This window comes from Centrocercus urophasianus, unplaced genomic scaffold, assembly GCF_019232065.1.
Source record: "Centrocercus urophasianus isolate 14NV4802_14NV808 unplaced genomic scaffold, USGS_Curo_1.0 seq_73, whole genome shotgun sequence".
Taxonomy (NCBI): Eukaryota; Metazoa; Chordata; class Aves; order Galliformes; family Phasianidae; genus Centrocercus; species Centrocercus urophasianus.
Genome location: NW_024885344.1, coordinates 4,064,283 through 4,091,453, shown reverse-complemented (window position 1 = coordinate 4,091,453; position 27,171 = coordinate 4,064,283). Strand labels below are relative to the sequence as shown.

Below are 27,171 nucleotides of genomic sequence, written 5' to 3'. Positions count from 1 at the left end.
AAAAGTCACTAAGTCACTCAACAGCATGCTGCCCTCCTCTCATCACTTCCCCTCCTTGCCCTTGGTTGCCTCCCTTCCGCCACAGCTGTTTTTTTGCCGATTCTTTGAGAAATAAGCTGGCTGCATCACCTCAACCATCAGCACATCAAGCCATGTGTGCACTGCTGGATCTGAGCTGGGGTCACTGTGCCCACACCCTGACCTCGCATGTGGAACGACATCAGCATCTCTTATAGCACACAGATTCTCCAAAGGACCTCCACAAGCAGTTGTCCCCCCAGCACCATTATCACAATGCCTCTGTCACCAACTTCCCCAGCGCAGCAGTGCGTGCGGTGAAGCGAGTAAACCATCTCAGCCTCGCTTGTTGGTATTGCAACCCCGAGCTCAGACCACAGCGGTGCCTGTGGGTTGTGGCGGAAAAGGGTGGAGGCGTGTGGCCAGGAGGCAGCTGAAGCGGTGAAAGGGGAAGCAGTAACCAAAATGCACCCGAGGCGCTCCCCAACTTGGGGGCATCCTGCAACCGATCCCCAGCCCACGCCATAGGAGCCTTCACCCAGAGACATTTGTACAAGAACATAATGGAGAGCCATGAACTTTTGCCATTTTGACCTCTTCGTCCTGGATGACTCACGGATGAGATGGGGCAGTTACATCCCTCCAGGACTTTGGGATTTCCTGCCCAGTCTGATCGCCACCCGGCAGATCCTACGACAAGCGGCATTTTAGCTTCAGATGTGGCTTCTGTGTGGTGTTCTTTGCTCTGTGCCTGCGATGAGGAAAACCAAATTGTGCATGTTTTGCACAAGATGTTTGTTCTGATATTGAGGTCTTGGGGGTCTGTGTCTGGATTGTAGATCTTCTCACGCTGTTCTTAGATGCACAAATAGTTTCTTTGGAAACACGAGGATAAGGCTATTCTAATAATGCGTGGAGTAAAAAAAATACAGATTTCTTTTTGCCTTTCAAATACACATATACATTTTAGATTGAAGAAGCTTAAGCATAAGACGTTATGCTAAATGTAGCATCAATCAGTTTTTGGATGATAGCTCCTTTGGATGCACTCATTCAAACAAGCTTTTCCAAAGATTGGGATAATGACAGCAAATCCTGCCCTATTGTTGAAAATCAACCCCACAGCACCTAAAACATATTATCTGCTGTGGTATGGGGGACGCATACCATACATTCAGAAAGAACAGCATCAGTTGATAACACATATCATTTTCCAGTTAATGTGTGTGCCTTCCCCAGGCAAAGCCTTTCTTCTTCCTTGGGATGTTTCAGATGGCAGCACAGAACTGCTCCCCTCACCACCATCTCCATGCTAGGAACGTTGAGAAACCACCTCCCTGTCCTTTCATTCCTCAAAATTCCCACTAACATACTGGAATTCAGCACTAGGCCTGCATCCTGGCTCCCCTTTGTAGCTGTGATTCTGTCCTTGTTTTTTTATTCACTGAAAATTATTTTGTTAAAGTTGAGACAATACTAAACTAGAAAATACACTCAGTACAGGGGCTGCCAGCTTCCTTTGGTTTTATTTTGTTTACTTTTCATTTGTCTGCAGCCACTTCCTGGCTTTGGAGAACAGTGTTGTCTATGACTTGTAAATAAAATTAGGTCAAATAATAAAAGCCATTAATGGCAGACTAATCATTTTATGGTAAGCAATTACAAAGATGAAAACAGAATATTACAACTTTAGGATGTATACCAATGATATAACATGATTTCCACAGGAAAAGACATGCCCAGAAATCTGGGGCAGCAAAGCACAGAGCACAGTTAAATGGAAAATGATTCTGTTCGTGCATAGATGCACAAGGATCTAATATGATCTTCCATTAGATCTTTTTAAAAGCACATTCTCTTTGTCTATTTTCTAGCAGAGAGAGCTCTTTAAATCAATAGCAAATTGGCTAAGTGACAAACATGATCAAAGACTTATTATGCATGAAAATTTCATTATGCTGACTAGGGAATTGCGAGGGGGAGGGTTTCATTGCTTCCTGCGCATCTTTTGTGCTTCTAAGGCAGTATAAAGGGAATAGCAAATGCCAAAATGGCAAACAGGGGGATGCCACCTTTCACGTCTTTGTGCCCAGGAGGGCAGCAGTGACTCCAGCACCATCCCTACCACTGAGCCTACAGCAGGGCAGGCACAGGGCTGGGCTGGGCCTCAGGGCGGGGAAGAGCTGTGCTTGCTCTGCTAAGATGCCAGCAGTTTTTACATGGTGCTAGCTCCTCCACTCTGCACCCTTCTCCAACACATCAGCTAGGGCACCGACAGGCACAGTGAACAACCCTAAGATGAGAGGTAACAGCCACAGTTAGTTTCAGATTAGGTATTGGGAAAAAATTCTTCTCAGAAAGCGTGGATGTGTTGGATCAGACTGCCCAGGGAGGTGGTGGAGTCATTGCCCTGGAGGTGTTCCAGAACCGCGTGGATGTGGCACTGAGGGATGTGGTCAGTGGACATGGTAAGGGTGGATTGGTGGCTGGACCAGGTGATCTTAGAGATCTTTTCCAACCTTAATGATTCTGTGATTCTAAGACAACACAAGTCTTAGGAGAACTACAGGAGGAATCCTACAGGAAGAATCAAAGCAACATATGGATGCCACCAGCTCTTCTACATCAATTCAGAGCACATGACATTCTAGAAAATGCTGATAGAAGGGAAGAGCTACCTTCCCCAACACGTCTGTAGAGACTTGGAGAGATTCCTCTCTGTCCTCCATCAGCCATGGTGAAAACCTGGCCCAGTGCCTAAAAACACTTTTAAGCTTGTGTCTCCTTATCTCTCCTGCAGAACTGGAATACTCTTTCCTGCCTCCCAAGAATTATACAAAAATAAATCTCCTTGGATCCGCAGAATGCTTTGCTGACATTAATTGTGTTATAAGAAAGAAACATTTATTTTTAGTGGAATAGGACACTTATTTCTAAAGAACATTCTTAAAGGCCTGTTACCAAGATGAAAAAAGCATCCGATTTTAATAAGAGGAGCAATGTGACCTCCGCATACTTCCCATTGCTTTAGCAAGGCTGGATCCTTCTCACTTTACCTCAGCTTGCACTAATCTCTGTGAGGGCTCCACGCACAGGAGGCTTTTCTGGCACTGAAGCCTACAAAGATTTTGTACACCACTTCGACTGCTTGAAATCAACAGATGCTTCCGCAAAACCTCTGGAAATGATGGACCTTCTCCCTGCACACTTATCCCCCATCAGCATGATGACACCTGAATTCTACCTGCCTCTGCTCCCTTCTCACTGTGGGCAGATGAGTCAGCTTTGCTTTAGGCTTTCCCCCTTAGGACCTGGATTGGAAGCTTCAGAACTCGCTGCCTCAGGGCCTCTCATCACCCTCCTGCCATTGTTTGAAGGAAGATTGTTACCTTTCATCCCCTCATGCCAGCTGACACCCACAGGGTGCGACAGGATATTCCAGAGAACAGGGGTTGTTTGTGACCATCTCTTACTGACTTTGTGCCAAGCAAAGGTGCATCCTCTGTTCCGAGAGCTCTTTTTGCTTGTGCAATCCAAAAGCTTTCTGTGAGCAATGCTGCCAAAGAAAAATAAACACTGGTTCTGGATCATCGGGGAAAGCAAGCAAACGGTGGCATGGAACACATTCATGTTCAGATGGGACAGTTCTCCTGCGGTGCCCCTGCGATATTCAGCTCCACTGGCAATGTGTAGATCAAATACCTGACAGTGAGATTATTTAAACTAGCATTTAATAGAGAAATGAGATAGCTAGATTTCTAAAATTTCAACTTGAACAATGCAAAGGCGATACTTGTACTGGAGACGTGAAGGGAAAAAGGGTGTTTCTCATCACCACTTTATCTAACGATAGATGTCTCTGGATAGCGTTCGTTGCGAGAGAAGAAACCTGCTTTGCTCTAGAAAGCGGAGCATCCCTTTCTGTAGCACCACCCAGTGGCTGTAGAAAAATGCGTCTGCAAAACAGAATCACCCAGCAGTGCTACCCAGCAACACTTTTCAACTACTTTTTAGCGGTAAATATAATTTTTGGCATGCAAACTTGGGTGTAAGTTGGGCTTAGCATCACTGAAGTCAGACAGAGTGTGGGTGAGGATAGTATTAGGCATACTGCACTCAAAGCAGTCATGAAGAGACTGATCAAATCTGAATGCTTATGTGTTGGTATTGTGGCTGCACTTTTGGGAACGCAGCAGAAGATCCATCATTCCTGATGACAGACAGATACTGTCAAAAACACACATTTTTGCAGGAAAGGTAAAGCTCAAAGCAGCTTTTTCAGTCTGAGGCAAAGCTTTAGAGTCACATTTTAAGATCAGCAGCTGCCAGAGGTGCTCTGGTGGGACACAACCTCCAGTGTTTGAAGATACTGCAGAAGTCTAATGTACAGATATTTACTTGAAGCTACAACAGAAGCAGACCTTTGCAAGCAAGCTCGTGAGAGCAAAATAGGATTTTCAGAGGAGGAGATTATTCATGACTGCCACAGTGCTTGGTGGGAGCAGTGGGTATGCAGGACTGCTCAAAAGAAGGCCACACTGACCACGAGGGAAAGGAGTCAAAATACACAGCAGTGTCTGATTTCCAAGAGATTGCTGTAATCAATAAAAACTGCATGTGTATGTGCAGGTGTGAGTCTATGTTAGAGCCAGCAGCAGCAAACATATATATGAGTGTGTGTATAAAAAATACCTCCGTGTACACATGTGTGATTGTATTGCTTAAATGGCCACATAAGAAATCCTGTCAGCATTAAACATCCTTTTATGCTTGCTTTGATGCCTGAGGGTCTGCAAACCATCCCCAAGCTGAAGGTGACAAGGAGCTGAAATATTGCTCACTGATAGCTCCAAATGCAATCATGGCAGAGCGCGTCACTGTGCTCAAGCCGACGTCAAGCTGCCTGCTGTAATACAAAGCCATGCAGCCCATTGTAGTCCCAGCCATCTGCGTGTGTGCTATATTTAAAATGGAAAAAGGCCTCTGGGGAAAACGAACCAAATTCACCATGGGTACAAACAGGCAGGGCACCTTTGAGGTCTGTGAAATGCATTTGCGTGCTCCAGCAATTTCATCCAGGGGCTTTGTTCTTTGTGAGACCTTGTTGCTCTCTGTGCTTATGCTAGTGTAACCCCACTCACTTTGGTAGAAATAATATTAATTTATGCCAGTGTAAGTCACAGGGAATTTTTATTTTTCTTTTTAAAACACAGGTGCAAGATAACAACATCCATAGCTGGTTTCTTTTCCTGCTTTGTTCTAATTTTTCTGGAGGTGCAGTTTCTCTGATTTTCTACATTTACTTATATATTATAGTTCAGCCCAACAAAAAAGCAGGTGGGCCCTCAGCCCTCACCTGACACCTGCTCTGTAGCAGAGATGTTTATTCCCATTGCACAGACCATCAGTGGTGTTAGGGATTGCCCTGTTCCCTTCACAGGCATTGTGCTCCCTCAGCCACCACCATGGGCTGCATCCTTCAGTCGTTCATCAGTGCTGCTTGCTAACTGCCCAAAGACTGGAGGCAGAGGGGTCATGCACATAGGGTGTTCCTTTTCTTCCTTGTGCGTTGTTCAGACAGCCTAATTTTCCCCAAGGAAGTAGCTTGCCGTTGGTAGCCCAGGCTGCATCAATAAGATTAGGTAGGAAATGAGAGCGTGCAAAATAGCAGGTGCATTGTGGAGCATCAGAGCCAACCAAATGAATGAATATTTAGCGGTCTGGAGAGCAGACCAGAAGGAAGGTAGCCTTAGCTGCCCTGTGATGCAGCCAGCAAGAAGCATACATGTGTCTCTGCCCCTTCTACCGTTGGACTCGGCCTTGCTGGACCCAGCTTTGCATTGAATTCCACCAAAAACAATTTTCCATTTTTTAAGTTTTGCATTCCTGAAAACCACTGCCAGAACAGGTAACACCATTTCAACTGGCAGCTTTACACAGGCTTCTAAAAGAGGCCACAGCAGAAGAGGCTATATAATAACCACACCCAGGACATGGTAGGGAAGTCCCCACTGTCTTCCTTGGATAGCTGTCTCCCCACTGTCTGATGCTGTTTTCCCACTGTCCCCAGCATTGCCCCCTCTTTGGCTGTCAGACGAGGCCCTGCGTTGAAGACACCCATACCGAAGATCAGGGCCCAACTTTGGAGGTGGTGCCAGGGCCAGCATCGATCCATCACTCTGCTCCACTGGGCAGTCTGAGGGCAGAGCCAGAGGACTTGGCTTGGATTTACATGGCCAGAATCTGGCACCAAGTTTAAAGGAGAAAAAATGAAGATTTGCACTGAAAAGGAGCAGTGGCAAGCAGCATATATAGGCTATATAGTTCCAAGTTTTGAAAGGAAAAGAAACATAAAGCTAATGGAAAATCTTTATGGCTACTGAATGCATTTTATTTCTGAATGTCCTGTGGAACCAATGAGTCCCTCATCTTAGAAAAACAGACTCAAAAAGTGCTAGTGTGAAGACTTTTTGCCTCATATTAAGGAGACTAATGGGAAGTTTATGGGCAGTGAAACTCAGAAGAGAAAGATTCATAGAAGCAAAGCTCAGCCCCACTGGATTAGAGATCCTCTGGAGCAGAAAAACCATTGGCCAAGGGGATTTAAATCTACACCTCAAAAGCCTCACATGCCCGGTCATCCTCTATATTAGCACTAGATGGTCTCTTGCTGGTAGCTTGACTCAGTGGGTGGCTGCTCCTTCCACTCTCAGCATCCAATTCATTTCTTCAAGAGGCACAAAGAACCTGGTTAGCAGCCTGTCTCTCCATGCATCACTGGGACAACAAATGGCAAACTCTGCCCAGCTTGAGAATGTTACAGGATTTAGGGCAGCAGCAGACAGCAGATCAGTCAACCTGGAGATGGGCACTACCAGATTTATTCTGCATAACATGTGAAGTAAGGCATATTCTCGACGGATTATGGATTTATTTTTTTTATGACTTCAGAATACATTCACACTGCCAGGGTGATGAGGAAGGGCTCTCACATCTCCACAGATGAAACTGCTGCACTGGGGACTTCAGTACAACAACCTATCCTAAGGACACTCAGCACAACATCCCATCCTAAGGACACTGTTATCCTCTTTTGCACAGGGGCAAACAGGCATTGCTGCAGCTCTGCACCCAGCTGCTCCAGATGTGCTTGTGTGGCCTCCCACGCAGCTCCTTGCTCTTGATGTTTTACATCTTTAGACCATCATAACAAAGTGCTGTTTTCCTCTTGTTAACAGGTATGGATGGGATAACAAATCTGCTTCGTTTTGTCCTTGAAAAGAGTGAATTGAGTGAACTGCCTTGAAGTGCAGCATTTGCAACAAATACACCCAAAGAAAGGAGCAAAAGGAGGCACGGAATGAACAGATAGACCTTATACTTCCTTACTAGGTGCTTAATACAACAGCATAAGATTCCCTACAACATCAAGACTCACTAGTTGTACTGAATAAACTTAGTGGCAGAAGCCAATGTCTGCCAACACACCCAACCCTTTTCTTTGTTAGCTGCAAAGGAGACTCAAAATGCAGCCAGCAAGAGAAATGTGCTTATGGTGACTAAGACCAAAAGGCACAAAAAGAATTTCAGCTGTACTTTAAATGCTGCCGTTAGTTTTGAAGACAAGCTAACTGCTGGCCTTGAGTCTCTCACTGCTCTCCGGGGTTTTCCCCAGGAGTTTCCCTTCACTGCAACTTTCTCTGCTTTATTTACTGAAGATAATGTGGAAAGAGGATTTCTCCTGCAGTAAAATCATTTCAGCAGGTGAATTAGTGAGGAATGCTCAGGACTTAAATGCAGGGAAACATATAACCAGCAGGCTGGAGCAGAGGGAGGTGTAAGTGGTGAACCTCAAGAAAAAAGAAAGGGAGTGGTCCGGTGGCAGTGACTGATGGACAGCCTGCGTCCAAAGCTCCAGGCTGCATCTCACATATCATCTATTGAGATGAGTTCCTCATCTGTTGTGGGGAATTCCTCTTTCCAGTGAGGCCTGAATATCGAAGTCACCCCTACGATGCTAGCAAAGCACTGCAGCATGTGTCTTGTCATTAGAGGGTACAGCCTTCAGAGGGGTGCAGGCCCTGTGAATTGAGGTGTTGGGAGGGACCTCTGGAGATCATCCAGTCCAGGCCCAGGCTAAAGCAGATTCCCTACAGTAGGTTCCACAGGAAAGTGTTCAGGCAGGTTTTGAATTTCTCCATAGAAGGACATTCCATCACTTCTCTGGGCAGCCTGTTCCACTGTTCTGTCACCCTCACAGTAAAAAAGTTCTTCCTCATGTGTCTATGGAGCTTTGTGTTCCAGTCTGTCCTTTGCCCTGTGCTCTGTCACTGGGCACCACTGAAAAGAGCCTGTCCCCATGCTCCTGACTCATTCCCATGAGATATTTATAAGCACTGATGAGATGCCCCCTCAGCCTTCTCCTGGCCGAGTAGTCCCACGGCTCTCAGCCATTCCTCATAAGGGAGGTGCTCCAGGCCCCTCATCATCTAAGTGGCCCTCCATAGGGTTCTCTCTAGAAGTTCCCTGTCTTTCTTAAACCCAGACCTGAACACAGCACTCCAGATGTGGCCTCTGCAGGGCAGAGGAGAGCAAGAGGATCACCCCCCTCGATCCGATAGCCGCTCACTGGCTTATGACCAACCTATTGCCCACCAGGACACCCAGTTCCTTCTCTGTAGATCTTGGATGTGTCTTATTGCTCTTCAGGATCAGGGTTTTTGTTACTGTGAGATGAGAGTACTCAAGAAAAACAATAAGCAATGCTCAAAAAAGGCTTTTTAACAGTTGTGCTTCTCTTTAAATACTTTCATTAATAGGGGTTTAGCCCTGTACCATTATTTGAAACAGCAGCTCTGTTATTTAATTAATTTCATAGGTAAAGCGATAAACTATATCTGTTCTAACGACCGCTAAATAGCAAGCCTACAGAAAAGCTTTATGTAGGCAAATAAAGGCAAACTAGGATCTAAACAAAAGCTAATGTAATGGGACTCTTGGATAGATGAAGCTTTTTCTGCAAGTTTAATGCTTGGATACAACTCCACATCCGTAAGAGCTGCACTACCCAGACATGCTCAGCAGGCAGTCAGCACTTGTGCTTCAAGACCCAGGGACTATAGGCATAGCTGCAACACACATATTTCTCTTCCAGAACTATTTGCAGAACTTCTACTAAAACAGCAAGGTTATATACGAGTAGTGATTCTGCAAACTGGATGAATAGATAAATGAAACCTAAAAGCAAACCTCCTGCCAATCCTCAGTGATTTCTGTGGTGGACTTTGTGTGTGGACTTTGGTGAACAGGGACTGATTCCTGAAAGTTCAAACACAAGATTTCTCTTGCTGTGTAATGCAGCTGCCCAGCATTTCATTGCAACACTTGTCCTTGATCCTCGCATATGTCCTTAACCAAAAACTACTTTTGAGGATTATATTTATGAAATAATACTGGAGTTCCACTATCTAATGCCAACTATATTTTTAAGTACGCCCTGTCCATACTGAGAGGTGGACTGAAGAAACAGAAGACTCTTTATTCTGGAAAAAAGTTAGAAACTAAGAAGAAAGCTCCCCAAACACTGGAAAATATGTTGTGGGGCTGGAGGCTATAAAGCAGGTATCCATCCTATTCAGCCCTTGCAAATTTTGCTTTGTCACTGAATTCTTCACCTTTCTCTGTCCACTTTGTAGAATCATAGAATCATTAAAGTTGGAAAAGACCTCTAAGATCACCTAGTGCAAATGCCAGCCCATCCCCACCATGCCCACTAACCACATCCCTCAGTCCCACATCCACGTGGTTCCGGAACACCTCCAGGGATGGTGACTCCACCACTTCCCCAGGCAGCCTGTTCCACCAGTCTTTCTGAAAATAATTTTTTCACAATATCCTGCACCTCCAGAAAATATGCAAACCAACAGAGAACAATTCCTCAATGTCCATGGGCCTTGGGTCGTGTTGCATGAGAGGTAAGACCCCAAAAAGTCAGGGAAGGGAGAGAATGGTAGTCTTCATCTTGAAGGCTTCAAGATACTTTATCCTTGCCTTGAGCAGAGGAGGCTGCCCTGCACCCAAATGGGCTGTGAGCTGTCAGGCTGCTACACCCTACAGCTGCTGTGGCTGCAAACACCCAATGGCTGAGGGTTGAAGAGATCAGGGCTTTCTCCAGTCCTGCTACCACCCTGCCTGCAGTCACTGAAAGGCTGCGACATACTCCTGAGATGCTGTAATGCTGCTTGAACACCAAATGCATTCAAGTACAGGGGAATTTTTTGAGGGTCTAGGAGGTTATTATCACCTCAGTTAAGGGTCACCTCTCTCTAAGGATTCAGACTCCAGCAAATGTTATGAAAATGTCCTTTCATCAATCTCATGTTCATGAAAGCTTAGTAAGGACTATCCGTACAACTATCTCCTTCCTGAATGGAAAAGCTGTTCTTCCTCTTGCACATCTTATTTTTAAATGTTAAGCACATTAGACAAAACTTAGTTTATTTTCTTTCTCAGAAACCATCCCGAGAATGTACAACACTTAATGAAATCGCTAAGAACAATACCATCTTCAGACCTGAATATATGATGTTAGAAATCTGGAATGAGGATGAGACTAAGACGATCATAGCAGGGTGCTTGAAGTCCACGTTTAATCCTACAAAATATGCCACTAAGAGAGTTGTTTGGTGCCCAGAGCATTCCAGCAGACAGGTGCCCCTAAATAAGCCTTCTCAACCAGGGCTGTTGGGAGAGGGCTGAACCCTCTGGCGTGGGAGTAACAATAGCTCCATTCATTTGGGGTAATACCTGTGATGCCTCAGTGTCACTTTTGTTCCTAGTAATGGGATCTCTGAACTCACAGCTGAATGGTGACAGTGTAACATGCTCTGCTCACAGCTCCAGGCAGCTGGTGAGATATTAGTACAGGCTTCCCAGGGAGGTGGTGGAGTCACCATCCCTGGAGGTACCATCCAGAACCGTATGGATGTGGCACTGAGGGACGGACATGGTTAGTGGGCATGGTGGGGATAGACAAACGGACTACACGGTCTTAGAGGTCTTTTCTAACCTTAATGCTTCTGTGAAACAACAGTGCAGGAAAGGCTCACTCTCAGTGAGTTATTTACTCTGGAGTGTAATAATGAGCATTGGACCATCTCTATTGCTTATATTTGCAATCTTTTGAACACAAATAGTTAGTAAATGTGCCCTGGGGCCCAGTCTGCTTCCCTAACAGCATAAACCATATTTGTTTAAACCATAAATCATAGAAATCTGTATTCCACACTTTGATAATCTTCTACGTATATGTCCAGACACGGAGAATCAGACTTAAGAAAGGAAAGCCTTGCTCAGTATGAGAAGTTCTGGTAACTATTAGGTGTTTTGGTAAACTGCTCTGACACACTCTTGGGGGAAGAGAGGATTTTTGGAGTTTTAGGTACTGGAAATCATTGCTGGGTTTATTACACATTTTCTGTGTGGCTTTGGGCAAAGTGCTTTGGCCTTAATTTTATACCAGAGAAGGAAGTGGAGTATAGCTATTGACTTCAGAGGGATCTGGATTGGGACCCTTCCTTGTCCCTTGATTGGGACCAGAACTTGTAAGTTTCTCATTTGTATGTAGGAACTATAAAGGAGTGGTTTGCAAATCTTTATTGAAGACCTGCAGTTTTCCATTTACAGACCTTGAGCAACAAGGTCATCCAGGTGAGGCAGCTTGGGCAGCACAGCTCATGTACGTACTGCTGCCCAGCCTGGGACTCTGGCTCCCAGGCAGACCACTTGCAGGCTGGGTCCTGTTTCCTTTTGCAGAGCATTTGGGGTTTCCAGGGCTGGGAAACTCTTGGCATGATTTTATTTTTATTTTTGGCCTGAGTGACACCAAAATGAGAAATATCCTGGGAACTGCATTCTTTCCTTTTCATCTGCCATTAACAGCTGTCAATTCATTTGTCTAGATAATGCCTTTTGCAGTGCTCTCCATAAAGGTGAAAGTCTGTGGTGGCTGACATTTAAAGAGCTAATCTAGCTTGAAGCTTCAAAATATTACTGCAGAGCAAATAACATTTAAACGTTATATTCTGTATCTCTTGGCACATATATATTTATGGGAATTTTGGTCAAAAGAGAAAGGAAAAAAAAAACCCACAAAATTATTGGAACCTTGTTTGAAAGCCAGAGCACTAAAAATTTGCAAGAGAGTTTCAAGTCTGATTTTTTCTGTGCTTGTTATGTTTTCCATCCTTACTCATCACTGCAGGACTCCATCCCAGCCCCAACCTAGGCATTGACAGGAAAGGATTATCCACAGGAATCTGACATATTTACATCTAGAGAGTGCCAAGAGAAAATCTTTCTGAGTGGAACAAAGCCGGCCTTATTTGAACCAGCTTCTTCCTCTGCAACCGTGATGGACATCAGGGCAGGGCACAGGAGTTAACTGGCTGATAAATATTTCATACACTAATTTCTTCTCAAGACGATATAAGAAAATGAGAAATTTCTTCTTTGGTTTTTATTCCTCTCAAAATGAAACTGGAATCGCTTGACAAAAGATTTGTGGCAAAATGCTGAGCTGAGCTCCTAGGCAACACCATTGTGGAAAAGATTTTGGGATGCATCATTATCAGCCAAAGGAACACCTGTTTCATATGTTCTCATACTTAAAAAACAGAGCTCTGGGATCTCTTTGTCTTAGGTCTAGCAGGCTAAAACTGTGATGCTGCATTAACTTCAAATACCTCTGGGTTTTAGCACTTGCATTATGAATGTCAGAATCATCAAATTCTGCTCTTATGAACAGATTCCTGAGTTTCCTCTCTCAATGTGTGAGCAAGCTCCAACTACTGAAAAGACATTATTTTAGGAGCTGGCAAAATGATTTATACCAAGAGATTCTGGAGAGGTTTTGTTATGTGAGCCAACAGAAAATACACTTGTTGCTTTGGTGTGCAGGGTGGAATTATTTTAAGCATCTCTGGTCACCATTGGAGCAAAGGGACTGTTTGAAAAAGGAATGGATTTGCATGTTCTTTGAGCATTTCCTACCAGGATTTGGAAATAAATGTTGTGTAAATATTGCGAGCCCGCACCTCTGATGTCCGTGAACACCTGCTCACTGCTGGCAGAGGATGGCAAGGGCTAACATGCATGCAGGAAGGGCAGGATAGCAGCAACACAGGGTACTTTGAGAACCAACAGGGATGAGCATCTTGCAGTGTTAAATATCATATTCTGGTTAACATTAAAAGCAAAATGACTACAGGTTTCCCTTCCTGAAACACCTATAAACAAAGCAGCTGAGGGCACAACAAATACATCAGGGACCAGTTATTAGCAAAATGGGCAGAATAAGTACCAGTGGGGAGAGTACTGCAGACCATAGGGGAAGAGAAACACACTGCACATCTGCCTTGTGCTATTCCCAGCATGAGCTCTCGAAGTCGCAGCCTGGGAAGGTTCACCAGAAAGCAGTGATGGCACTGAAGCTCTCTGCTGCCCCTGTAACGTCCTTATCTTTGCCCTGCTGCATTTCAGCTCAATCTCACCCTCTCCACAATAAGCAAACGGGCCCTTTCTTTCTTCAGAACTACCTCTTACATATTTGAGAACTGTACTATTTGTTTCCTCCCTTCTTTCCCTTCAGCCCCTCCACTGTTTTCAAGTCTAAATGAGCACAGCTGTTCAATCTTTTTTTCACAAAACATTTTACCTCTGATCATCACTATCTTTCTCTGCCAGAGCCTCTCCAGCTGAGCCACACCTTTCCTCAGTCTCTGCTAAGGATATCCTTAGCAGTGCCAAGCAGAACAGAGGGCCCACACTGCAAGTTTTTAGGCAGTTCTGGTGTTTGCACATCTCAGTAAGCCTTTTTTTCCTGTAGCTGTTTAACTTTTCTACAACTTTGTTTATACTACCAGCTGAGTTATGTCAAATAAAACGGTGAAAAGATTAAACCACTAATCTGTGTTTCAACAAAACCTCTAACATACACATCCATGCCACCAGCAATTCTTTTTGCTGCTATAGGTTATTTCACTTGAGACAGTGGTCTGATCCCCACTGGGAGATGTTCAAGCACCAGTAAGTTCCAGGTTTACCGCCACCCAGTTTGCCAGGCAGAATACAGGTAAGCCCTTTCAAGTGTAACCAAGTCCTCAGTGCCCGAGTCTAATGGCTTCCCCATTTGTAAAATCAGAGATGAAAATAAAGACAAATGTTAGTGAGCCGACTTGATCAATAATACCTCATCAATCAGCTGGACAGTTTCAGCTGAAATTTGTTACTGAAACAGCAGTTTATTCATGAACAACTATTAATGTAAAATAACATTGGCGATTGACTATGGAACTGCTTGAGGCCGTCTCTTCTCTTTCATTGGAAAGTGTAAAAATGATGGTAAAGCAGTGCTAAGACGCAGTGTGCTCTGAGCATTTATTAGGACATTAGGAAGCGTTTGTGCTGCGTGAAGCTGTCAAGCCAAATACAAACACTGGGCTTGAGGTATACAAAGGGATCTTTGCAGCTGTGCCTGCCTCCAGCCACATTATTATTTATGAACAATTATTGTTTCTGAGTGAATTAATTTCAAAAGTTTGTCACAGAATTGAAGTTACTGGACATATAACTAGTTGTTTTACATTTAACCTCTGAGGTCCAATGTGGGCTGGCCATGTGGCTGGCTTTAAAGTGTCATTACGCTCCCTTGTTATGAGGATACTACCCTTCAAAGCCATTACATGGACTTGAGTGCCTTCCTGTCAACAGGCTGTGCTGATTCTCCTTTAGCAGGAAGGGTTTGGGTGCTCCACTGTTTAGACTACACACATGTAGTCTAATAACATGCATTACCTATCTCTGTGAAGTGGGCCTTGGAACTATCAGGACATGATGATGCCCACACTGATAGAATCATCGTGGAATCATCTGACTTGGAAAGGACCATTAAAAGCCATCTAGTCAAATGGCTTTGACTCCCACAGGGAGATCAGGGTGATCAGAGCCTCTCCAGCCTGACCTTGGGTGCCTCCATGGATAGGGGATCCATCTCTTCACTGAGCAACCTGGGCCCGTGCCTCACCAACTTGATTGTAAAAATCATCTCCCTTATGTCCAATCTAAATTTTCCCTCTTGTAGTTTGAAACTATTTCCCCTTGTCTTCTCACAACAGACCTTGCTAAACAGTCTGTCCCTCACCTTCTTACAGCCCCCTTTTAGATACTCTCTCAGATCACTCTCAGGTCTCCCCGGATCCTTCTCTTCCCTGGGCTGAACAGCCCCAACTCTATAGCCTATCCTCATAAGAGAGGTGTTCCACCCCTTGGATCATTTTTGTGGCCCTCTGGATGGACTCCAACAGGTCCATGGCTCTCCTGCACTGAGGATTCCACATCTGAACTCAGTACTCCAGGCAAAGTCTCACCAGCACAGAGTTGGAGGGCAGGATCACCTCCCTCACTCTGTTGGCCATGCTTCCTTCGATGCTGCCAAGGATACAGTTGGCTTTCTGGGCTTTGAAGGCACATTACCGGCTCATGTCCAGCTTGCTGTCCACCAGCGCCCACAAGCCTTTTTTGGCAGGGCTGCGATCAATCAATCCTTTCATCCCCCAGCTCGTACTGATAACGGGGGTTGCCGTGACCCAGCTGCAGATCTTGCACTTGGATTTGTTGAACTCATGAGGTTCTCCCCTGCTCACTGTCTAGGTCTCTCTGAATGGCATTCCATCCCTCATGCATGTCCATCATAGCATACAGCTTGGTGTCATCTGCAAACTTGTCTACTGCTGGTGTCATTGATGAAGATACTAAAGAGCACTGGTCCCAGTGCTGACCCCTGAGGGACACCATCTGTCACTGGTCTCCATCTGGACACTGAGCCATTCACCACTACTTTCCAGGTACGATTTTGCAACCAGATTCTTGTCATCAAACAGTCCACTTGTCAAATCCATGTCTTTTCATCCATGGAGAGAAGAATGTTATGTGAGACTATATCAAATGTCTTACTGAAATCCAGACAGATGACATCAGTGGCTCCTCCCTTGTCCACTGCTGCAGTTACATCATCATGGGCCAAATTCTTTGCCAACACTGTAAACAGAACAGGAGAAATAAGCTTTGGCCCTTACCATACCAAAGCTACTTACGCAGCAGGCTTGTATTCAACTTCAGGGTAATCAAAATGATATCCACCTTTCCTAAACTTTTTCAAATCAGGCACCCTTCATGGAGACGTTGCCAGCGTCAGACCTTGCAGTCCAGTGTTCAAAGCTACCCACAAGGTGCAGACATCTCACAAAGGTTATGTAGGTCCTTTCTGTACATTATTTCTGTTCTACATACTTTGGGCATTGAGAAAGTCTCACCAATGGCATTGCTAGTGGCATCTAGCCTCACATGCATTCACTGCATTCATCACATATTTCTCACCTCGCAACTATCATCCTAAGCTCCTGAGCATTCTAGACAACATTGCAGCAGTGATGAGGCTCAAAATCCATCAAGAGTTCCTCTGTAAGCACAGCAGCTAAACTACCTCCAGTGAAAGCTGAAAAGTCAAGGGCTGTGTACCTCCTCAGTATAAAGCTCTGGTCCTTCCCTCAGGCCCTTTATTCTACCCAATGGGAACCTCTGCATTAAGTAGAGGCAAACACTACAGCAAACAAACAAAAAAAAAAGGTGCAAAGAATATTCCGAACATTTATTATGCATTAAAAATACTGCAAACAAGCCATACAGTTCATTTCACAGTAACCTAAACAACATTGTTCAAGAACTTGAGAAGAAGAACAGTGCAGTTCAAACAGTGACAACAGTTATCTTAATGCCATGGGTCCCTTTCTTTGCCAGCAGTTCTTTCCTGTTTACAGTGTGAACAACACAAGATACAGTTTGCTATCTTATTTAACTAAGAGAACTCCCTTTTACCTGTGCTGTTCCCACCAACACACCGCTTTAGACAAGTGCTATTTCCAGGAATGATTTTCCTAATGTAGCCAAAGTGCAGGCTGAGGTGGGCACAATGCACAAAAACCAGCAGTGGTCCCTATTTTCAAGATATCTATGTGCAGAACCCTGTACCAAATCTTCAAAGTTCAAAAGTAAACTTGAAACAGAGGGATATCCTTTCAGGCAGAAAACCAAAAAAGTTCAGTATGAAAGTGATTTTGAAATGAACATAAACACCTGGAGCACTGTGACGCATTTTCCTCTCTCTCAACCAGTCACAGGAAGAATCCTTCACTAGTGGTGCCCCAGGCAGATACAAAGGGAAACAATAAGGAATTGTCTCTAAGTTCAGGTCATTGTCAGCTGTGTGAAAAGTTGGAAATGTATATACCTTAGAAGTAATTCTGCTGATTTCATGCTGATTTCCCCCCTTCTGTGTTGTGAAGTGTATTATTATTATTATTAACATGACTGCTATACAGGAAACATGACTGCTGCAATTTTAGTCCTCTTTTCTCATTTGTGATCATTTTTACAGAAAATTCTGTATCATGGAGTCTTAGGTCTCTATGAAAAAGAAACAGCCAGCCCAAAAATACAACAGGAATTACTGTACCCACTTTGCAGACATTCCTTCTGAGCACCAGTCTTTTGCACCAGCAGCTAAAGTTGCCGGCACAGAAACCCACAAGCAATTGACCTCTCCAGCCATATGGTGGAGCACCTCTCTTAGGTCTCATGCCCAAGCAATACCACTTCAAACCTCTCCCTACTGGAGGTCCAGCTTTCCCATTAGTTCCACGGTACAGTTTAAGGGCACAAAGAAATGGGCTGTAACTCAGCTGGTAGCTGGTAAACTGACCCCATGGCTGAGCCACAACTGCAGAAATGGATGATTTGCTTCAAAGCTGATCAGGGTGATAGGTCTCTTCATTTGACAGGGTGACAGGTTTGTTCATCTGCTTTTTAAACCACACTCACAAGTAAAATCCTCAGTGCATATGGCAGTACACTTTTCATACCAGAATAGCTGTGGTCCTTTGGTGTGGGATTTCTAATGTCATAGTGTGAAACACCTTCATACCGTTAAATATGTGCCCACGCTGATGAGGCTGTAGTGCCTTAGTTACACCACTACAGTTGCAGTGGTACAACTTTACAGAGAACAGAAGCGCTGAGAAACTCAACCCATAATTAAACTCATGTTTTCTCAAAATAAAATAGAAAAAAAAAAAAAGAAAAAAAAACCAACTACACAAAAAGAGAAATAAAGGAAATAAGCAGAACTGTCTCTATTATTAAAGTATTCTCTTTGGAGGTATCAAATTGCTTTTAAAAAGAGTAAAAAACTGGGCATACAAAAGCTATTTTCTTTAATCCAATATATGCACAGGGAGCAATGCTGCCTAAACTTTTTCATGTATTTTTTCAACTTTCACAAACAATCTTTCCAGATCATTCCTCAGGTCCTCTATGGAGCTCTTGACAGACTCCAAGTTGTTCTCATTATTCTCAATTTTCACAGAGTAGGAGACTAAACTATCCACTGCAGTTCTGATCATTTTCAAATCAGAATCAACCTGGCTGACAGAAGATCTCAGTTCATCTACAGAGCCTTCCACAGAATTAAATTTTTCAAGATATCCTTGAGAATGTGCTTGACCCATCTGAAGACTTCCTTGATCCAACAAAATACTAATTTGCTTCTGGACATCCTGAAGGACACCCGAGGATGGCAAGTCACTGATACTTCTTCTTAAGTCCTCTACATCATTGTACAGTGAAGTCTGTGATTCACCAAGATTTTTCAGAACGTCTGAGACTGAAGTTATGTCTATACCTGTGATTCCCTGAAGACCACTCATGCTTTGTTCTAGAGTACTGAGCTTGTTGTCATACTCTGCCTCCTTAGAAAGGAATGATTGTAACTTTTCGTCATGCTGAGAAGCAACAGAGCTTACAGACTTCAAGCTCTCCTCTATGTGCCTCAATCGAGACTCTAGTCCTTCGCTGTTATTTTCAAAAGTTTCTAATGCTTTTCTAAAGAGTTCATTTTCTTCCCATTTGCTGAGCTCAGCTTTAATACGCAGTAAATCTTCATCAAGTCTTTTAACGTCATCAGGGAGCTGCATAATAGACTCCTCTGCTCTCAGAACTTTATCTTGTAAAGCTTTTAATGAGAGGTGCTCAGTGTCTGCAGCCTCTTTGAATTTCTCATGCTCCTGTTTGAGATTGACTAACTCTTTCACTTCAGTATAAACATCAGACTCCATGGAGTTTATTGTATTCTTCAAGGTCTCTATGTCTTTTTCTTTGGTTTTCATGGATGCTTGCATCTCGCCAAATGCATCCTTTAGCACCTTTATTTCATGCTTATACTCATCCGCTTTTTCTAGTGAATCAACTTTTGCTTTCATGTTTTTTATTTCATCTTGGCTCCTTTGCTGGACTTCAGTGAATACAGCAATGTTATCATTGATAGACTTGGTTAGCTCCGTTAGTCTCTCTTCCACTGTGTTTTCCAGTGATGTAAAGTCTCGTTCCCTTGCATCCTTCACCATGTGGATGCCATCAGACAAGTCTTTCAAAATTTCATTTTGCAGCTTCTGAAGCACTTCGCTGATCCGATTAATTTCATTCTCCCCTTGCTTAACCGCCTTCTCAGTAACCTCCTGCTTCTGCTGAGCAATTTTCATCATGGATTCAAAATCTCCAAATGTGGCTTGAAGGGAACGCACCTAAAACAAAAATCCAGATGGTTAACACAATTTTATCCTTACCTGCATCCTTACTAAGATCCTGATGGCCCTTGCTCCCTCATGTAGTCCCCTCATGCTCCCTACCTGAAATCACCCTATGGCACACAGATACATCATTTAAACCTTACAGATCTATATACATACCCTCCAGTGAGGACCCTTGACCTCACTGACCTGCCTTAGATTATCCAGGAAATCCATGGCAGTGAAAAATCAAGCTCAAGCGTCCAGAGTTTGCATCTGTAACCCTGAGCCACTCCTACTCTATATGATTCCTGTGGGCTGCAAGTCTTTACTAAGGAAGAAAACAAAACAAAGAACAAACACTATCCTGCATGCACTTCTGAATACAGAACAGCTAAGATTATACTCTACCAGGAGATTAAACCTGAGGTCAGCACCTGAACATGAAGTATAACTGAGAAAAACTAGGGGAAAAGGAGAGCTGGGAATGGCTGGGGAATGGAAGCATTAATCATGACATTTTGCTGTTCCTGAAGACCAGTTTTTCTTGTTAACTAGTTTTTAACATAAAAACAGAGAAAGGCTTCATTATTCTAAATTAGCAGTACCTGATTACGCATATACAAACACACTGTTAGTGAGCAGGGGTGCATGCATGCACACGGGCTGAGAACAAAGCTGTAGCAGCAGTCAAAGAGACTGACTGACTTCTGTCTCAAGTTAACACAGAAGGTTATTACCACAGCTCAGGCGTGCTATTAAGCTTCTCAACTACAAAAACTGTCTTTATTGGGGTTCTAATGGCAGCAACAGGGAAAAGGGCAAGGGGTGAGTGGCCATCAAGCTCATCTGCTCTCATATTTGCCCAGGCACACCAACAGGAAAGAATGTGTTACTTAATTTTGGGGCCAAGTAGAATACTGGTCTCAAGACTGCTGAGAAGTTTTTGGGTTTTCTTTTTGTGCATGTGTGGGTTGTACTTTTTTAGTTTGTAAAGTAGAGTAAGCACTCCCACTGGCTGCAACAGGAATTCATCATGAACAAAATACCTCAAGGCTTTGGCAGGATGGCAAGTGCTGAGTAATGTGTGCAGCCTTGCTTCATGCCTATTGCTGAAGGGTATATTAATCAGTCATGCCACATGTGCTGCCATGTTTACTGATTAGATACACAGCTGGAAAGGTGGTTTTATTTTATGTATTAGAAAGAAATACATATATTAGAAAGAAAATTTTCTTTTCAACTAAGAATGGCTCTAGCAGTTCCTTGTCAGCCTCTGAGCCTAGAAATTCATCTCAAAACATTTAATAGACTTACTAACAAGAAAATAAGTTATTCATTTGTATTTTTGCAAAACTAAACCCCTTGCCAAGATTTTAAGGGAAGTCTGCACAAAGAAAGGACTGCAGGCTTCAGCCATGTAACCTGGCCTTGCTCCAAAGGATCCCTGAAGTTTTAAGAACACCCATACAGATTACTTCCTTTATCCTCTCCTCTGTAAAAACATTTGCAACAACTTTACATTCCTCACACTTGTACTGTCTCATGCTCATACATGAAACAAGAAATGAATGAAAGAGGGGGAAAAATGCAGGTGATACTGCCACACTTATTGCAGCTAGGCAAGAGCCATTCCTCTGAATCAACAACCTCACTTTCATTTTGTCTTGACTGTCATTCATTCTGACTTTTTTCCACACAGAGAGTGTTTTCCATATCACTATATTCAGAAATTCAGAAATCTGGGAGGAGAGTATACCAAAGTTCTCCTTCCCATCTTATGAGGGAATTTGCCAAACTGCCAAACTCATATTTTTAATTAACCATCTTCACACGTCAGCCTGAGAAAAGCCATCAGAAAAAGACAGGGGACGTCTCACAGAAAACTGTGCTATATTAGTCCAGACTTCCACATCATTTCCTTTTTCCTCCTCCTGCTGATTTGTAAAGCAGATGAGTTTATATAACACTCCTGACAAAAGCCTTCTGCAGCAGAAGACTGAAGAGGAGATAGCTCCACCCAGCACCCTCTAAGTACAGTGCGGGACCCCACACGTATGTGCAATGGCAAAATAAAAGTCTGGGCTCCTCTCCTTCAAGTACACTCTTCAGTAAGTGCAGTACAAAGCCACAGAGCTTTCAAGGGTTACACCGAAACTCTGTGTTACCTTCATTTCCCACCTCTTACTCTTGTATTAGAGTGTCTCACCTCAGCCATCTGTTAGGAACAGGCAAGCGAAGTTTTGGTTCTCTTTCAAAGCAACTATTTATAAACTAACTCTACATACCTATCTCACAGAATATGCAAAAGATATCTGATGTTATCTGCAACAATGCAGAGACAGAGGCAGCAAACAGCACCCTTTCGTGAATTTGACGGGCTTACTTACAGTCTGCTTCCGAAACGCTGCTAAGGCCCTGCATTCTTGCATCCCTTTCCCCTCTCACTTCTGCTCCCTTCCTGTGACAGAGCTATGGCCGAGGCTCATCCTACAAGCTCTTGGCCCACAGGGAGCCGGGCACCTGCAGGAGGCAGCTCCCAGCAGTTAAGCTGAGACAGGAATTTCCCCGCCTTGATCTTGGCCCTAACTTCAAACACTGCCTGCAAGCCCACTGCACTACGACCCAGATGGAAGACTGATATATATTTTGACTATATGCTTTCACATTCACCGTGTTATTAAGGTTTTAAGCACCCAGGGACATATCCAGATGGGCAGTGCATTTGTGAAGCTCTGGCTCGAGGGCTAGTAATGCTCAAGTGAAAAAACTCAGGAGTGTTTCCTCTGTGTCCCTCGAGCCACACCCTTTGTCAACCACTCCACATCTCTGCTGCGATGCTGGCCATCCTGGCCCCGCACTCCGTGCTACAGACGGCAGGAGCCGGGCAGGCCCTGTAGCTGGAGCAGTGCTCGTGGCACGGCTCTGCAGCTCCACTGTCGACCGAGGGTCTGTGCGCAGCATCACAGCAGCTCCTGCCACGTCCACATCCACGCTCAGCCGTACTACTGACACCTCCGGCCTCGGCGCACATCGGACGTGTCCAGAAGGCTCCCTTTTAACTTCGCGATGGTGGAAATCCCGGCGGCACGGTCTGCTCTCCCACCACCACGTCAGCGTGTCGGCCGCTTTACATAAAATGGCTTCGCACCGAGCGAGCCCAGCTGGGCGGACTCCTCAGGAGGCCCCGCGGTCCACGACAGCATCCTCACTGACGCGGCCCGGCGGAGCACCCCTTCCCCCCACGCCCGACGTCCGCCTCGGGGCGTTCTCCCCCCGACCGCCGCCCCCGCTACCTTCTGCACCACGGCGTCCAGCGTGGCGGCCAGCTCTTGCCGCTGCCGCCCCGAGGCCTCCCTCTCGCGGGCGCTCCGCCCGACCTCCTCCCGCAGCTGCCGCACGTACCAGCCGGCGGGCAGCGCGGCACCCAGCACCACGGCGGCGCCCAGCAGCAGCGCCCAGCCGCGCCGCGGGCCGGCTCCGGAACGGCCCCCTCCGCCCCCCGCCCCGGACCGGCCGCCCCGGCCGTGAGACGCTGCCGCCGCCGCCGGCTTCTTGGCCGCCGCCTCCTCGGAACCGCCCGGCTGCGCGCCCCGCTCGTTGGAGGCGGCGGGCGGGCTGCCCCCCTTGGGGCCCCGGTGCTTGGCGGCCGACATGGCGGGACGGGGCCGACCCCGTGCGCCGAGCGGGAGCGGCGGGAGTGAAGGAGGCAGGAGGGGAGCGAAGGCGGGAGGAAAGGAGGGAGGGAGGAAAAGAAGGAGGGAAGCCGCCGCCGCCGTGCGATGGGGCGGGGGCGCCGGCCCGGGCAGCGCCCGCTCCCCGCCCCGCCCCGCTCCGCGAAACCGCCACGCACGCGGGGCCGGGCCTGGGCCCCCGCGAGGCAGCCCGCCGCCACGCAGACGGGGACAGAGCCGTCTCTGTGGGGGCGGGCAGCGAGGCCGTCCCCAGCGCCAAGGGGAACGCGGCGCTGCAGTGCGCGGCACCGAAGCCCTGTGCGGGCTATAGGACAGACCGTGCTGCAGGAAAATTTAGGCGTGTCAAAAACACGCCTTCAATTCATCAGCATCGTACCTCTTTTTAATTTCTTTTGCGCTGGTGGCAGCAGTTAGCATAGTGACTGTTGGCTGATAGGCACCCAACTTCTCTGCCAGCTCACTGAAAGATGTAAGGATGTTCTGGGCATAGACCTTTCAGCGTACCCCCTTAGTCAGTGATGGATTAAGGGATGGGGGATTGGTGACCTTTCAGGTAACAATGCCCCTTAACGTAAGTGTCCACACATCAGGTTGGATATTAGGAAAAAATTCTCGGTAAGAGTGGTGCTGCACTGGCACAGTCTGCCCAGGGAGGTGGTGGAGTCACTGTCCCTGGAAGTGTTCCAGAAAAGAGAAGCTGTCATGCTGGGTTGCCCAAGGAGGTGGTGGATGCCCCATCCCTGGAGGCATTCAAACCCAGGCTGTATGTGGCTCTGGGCAGCCTGGTCTGGTCGTTGGTGACCCTGCACAGAGCAGTGGGGTTGAAACTAGATGATCATTGTGGTCCTTTTCAGCCCAGGCCATTCTATGATTCCATCAGTGACATGGGCTAAAGCAGTGACAGACATGGGCTGATGGTTGGACTAGATGAGCGTAGTGGTCTTTCCAACCTTAATGATTCTATGATTGCGCACAGGGGCAAGGCAAAGGTGGTCACAGCATCTGACTTTTTTAACTGTGGGTTATAGTTCTGGAAGTGAGTCCTAACTGACAAAAAGCAACTAAGGGATGCTTTCTTTTAACCTCAACATCCAGGCAGCAGCAATACAGACTTCTTCGTATATGCTGATGGAATACATTGCACTTGCAGTTTGCTTGCCTTTCCTCAGTTCTTGAACCCCCTGAGCTGAACAGTACTTCACTGTTCACTTTGAAAGTGGAAGCAAAATTTGTTCTGTCCACAGAATCACAGAATCATCTGAGTTGGAAGGGACCCCCAACGGCCATCTAATCCAACTCCCCTGCAATGAACCAGGACACCCACAGCTAGACCAGGGTGCTCAGAGCCCCTCCACTCTGACCTTAGATGTTTCCCGGGATGGGGGTCCACCAACTCTCTGGACAACTCTCTGCCAGTGTCTCACCACTCCTACCAAAAAAACTTTTTTTCTGTTTAGTGAGGTGCCTGAAGATTCAGAGCAAAATACATATTGGAGATGATATTCCAAAGCTGATTAGGGACGGTTTGCAGTCAGGTGGTGTCTGCATAAAGCTGGCAGCTTCCAATCCTTGGAGCCAGCATTCTCAACTTGGAACAGTGTTGTGATAAAGCATCCAATATGACAGAATTTGTAACGGGAGAATCCTAAATAGCAAAACATGCAAAAATGTCTTCTCTGCTGCTTTGTCCCAGTGCTTACCTTTACTTCAGACAGAAATGAGGCCGCTCAGTTTTTAATGGCGCCTCCTTTTTTCCTGATAGACATGCTGAGCAACTAGGTCACCAGGATGGACTATCAAGGATTCTTTTTTATTTTATCGTTTAATCACCAGATGGTGAACAATGTAAGCTGATTCTTTATTGCCCCTTTCTTTCACAGCTATTAGGGAAGAGGCTTACCTGGTAGACTTGTATCAATGCTTTTGCCTTGAGTTTTCTCAGGAGGTTCATAAGGAGTAGCATGCAAAGCAATCATGGAGTTAGACCTGGACTAAGAGCAAACAACTATCAAACAATAAATAGTACTGGTGTTGATTTCAAAACGATTTGCTGGTTTGTTTTTAAAGAACAATGCAACAAAAAGCTCTTGGCAGTTGGTTACTCCCTCAGACCTTGCTTTTTTTCCCTGCATTTTAATATGTATCTTTCTATGTAAAGCTGACTTTGAAAAAGTCTGTGTTCATGTTTGTATCTGTTATTTGCCTGTATTAAAGAAATGCGTGGGATGAAAGTGAAGAACAATTCTGTGCAAGACATACAATCAATGAAAATAATCCTTCAAAGCTCTACTCAGACTTCTGGGCAGAGATCTTTCATACATAGTTTTGGGTCTTGAAGACATAACAAAATGTTACAAGCAAGAAGCTCTTTCCAGTTCTGTACCCAGGCTGCTGAACTACTAGTGCAAATTTGATTTATTTCCTTCATGTGCTTTTGTGTTATGCTGAAATGCATTTGTTTGCCAGGAATCATTCCATGAGTGGAAGTTCTTTACGCATACATGCAAGCTGTAACTCCTTACAAGAGAAAAGCTTGGGGTGCTAATGTATCTATTCCACTATTTGATTACAACAAGAAATTCGACCAAGTCTTGTCTTGGAAGACATTTTCTTGTTTGTTTTCACTTTGATTTCCAGAACATTCTTCTCTTTTTTTTAAATAAAGTTTGGATTGAGTATTCCTCAGAGACAGTGAGTCCTAAACCTAGGCAGGATCACACAGCCCCATATTTCAGCCATCTGATCTTTATGCCAAGGATTTGTATGAACCAAAGTATTCAGCCTATACATGATATTCCACTTAGTAACTACTGGCATGGGTCATGAAAGGAAAACATAGCAGTTAAATGTCTTGGGCATGTATCACCATAATTCTGTCACACACACAGATATGAGGTCAAAAGCCTCTCACTGGAAAGGATGCTGGAGTGACTCCAGGTTACAGATGCCACAGCAGAACTTGGTTAGCTGACCGCCCTGACCCTAGTGAGGAACTCAGCACTCACATAGGGTCAGTTTTGCCTGTATTAAATTTGAATAGTCAGTGGGAAAAAGCAGCAGTCTTGTTTCCTTCTCACAGGACTGACTTCTCCCTGGAATACCTAATTGAAGCGCAGGTGGATATAGCATTTTTACACCTGTTTTGCAGACTTTTTGTCTTGCCCTTGAGCCTATTATGAAATCTGGGCCTGATGGTCTCAGGCAACTCAAAGTCTTAACATCCATCTGTTAGTGGTAAAGCCAGTCTGCCTGGCTCAGTTATTAGGATTAGGGCGAAATATCTTGTGACTTCAAGATATGCTCTCAACTTTGTTGTCATGAGCCCTGGTGTAAACAACAACATGCCTTGCCCTTTCCCTCTCCTCCCACTGTAGGCATCAGTCAGTCACACACTGGGACATTTCTGACCTGCAGGGCCAGATGCAGCTGCACTTATCATTCAGTAGCCACGTTGCCTTGGGGAGGATAAAACAGTGCGTTAAATGTAAGCTTTATTGTCTCTGCCAGTTTTACTGATAAGGAAAAGTTATGAGCTAGCTTGCTGCAAAGGCTGAGCACAAATTATTATTTCATTTCAGTTAACAGTGGTTCTCTAAAGAAAGGCCAATAATGAAGGCCAACCTGAGACACCAGTCAAACTTAAATTGTGCCTGTATGTCCTTATGAGACACGGACACTGATCTTCTTGATTGACTAGAACAAATGTAAAGGCTGTACAATTATTTTCCTGGCTAACATTGCAGAAGACACAGGTGATGAGAAATGAATGACATTTCTCCATG

General features: G+C 45.2%; 1 protein-coding gene across 1 annotated transcript; it reads right to left on the bottom strand.

Annotated features, from left to right (window-relative positions):
• Positions 1-16,702: 16,702 nt before the first annotated feature.
• On the bottom strand, positions 16,703-23,425 carry CKAP4 (cytoskeleton associated protein 4). Its single transcript, XM_042838031.1, has 2 exons — positions 22,991-23,425; positions 16,703-19,709 (listed from the first exon to the last, which is right to left on the bottom strand). The coding sequence occupies exons 1-2, from the start codon at positions 23,348-23,350 to the stop codon at positions 18,378-18,380; spliced, it is 1,692 nt and encodes a 563-aa protein (XP_042693965.1). The 5' UTR covers positions 23,351-23,425; the 3' UTR covers positions 16,703-18,377.
• Between the last annotated feature and the right edge of the window lie 3,746 nt (positions 23,426-27,171).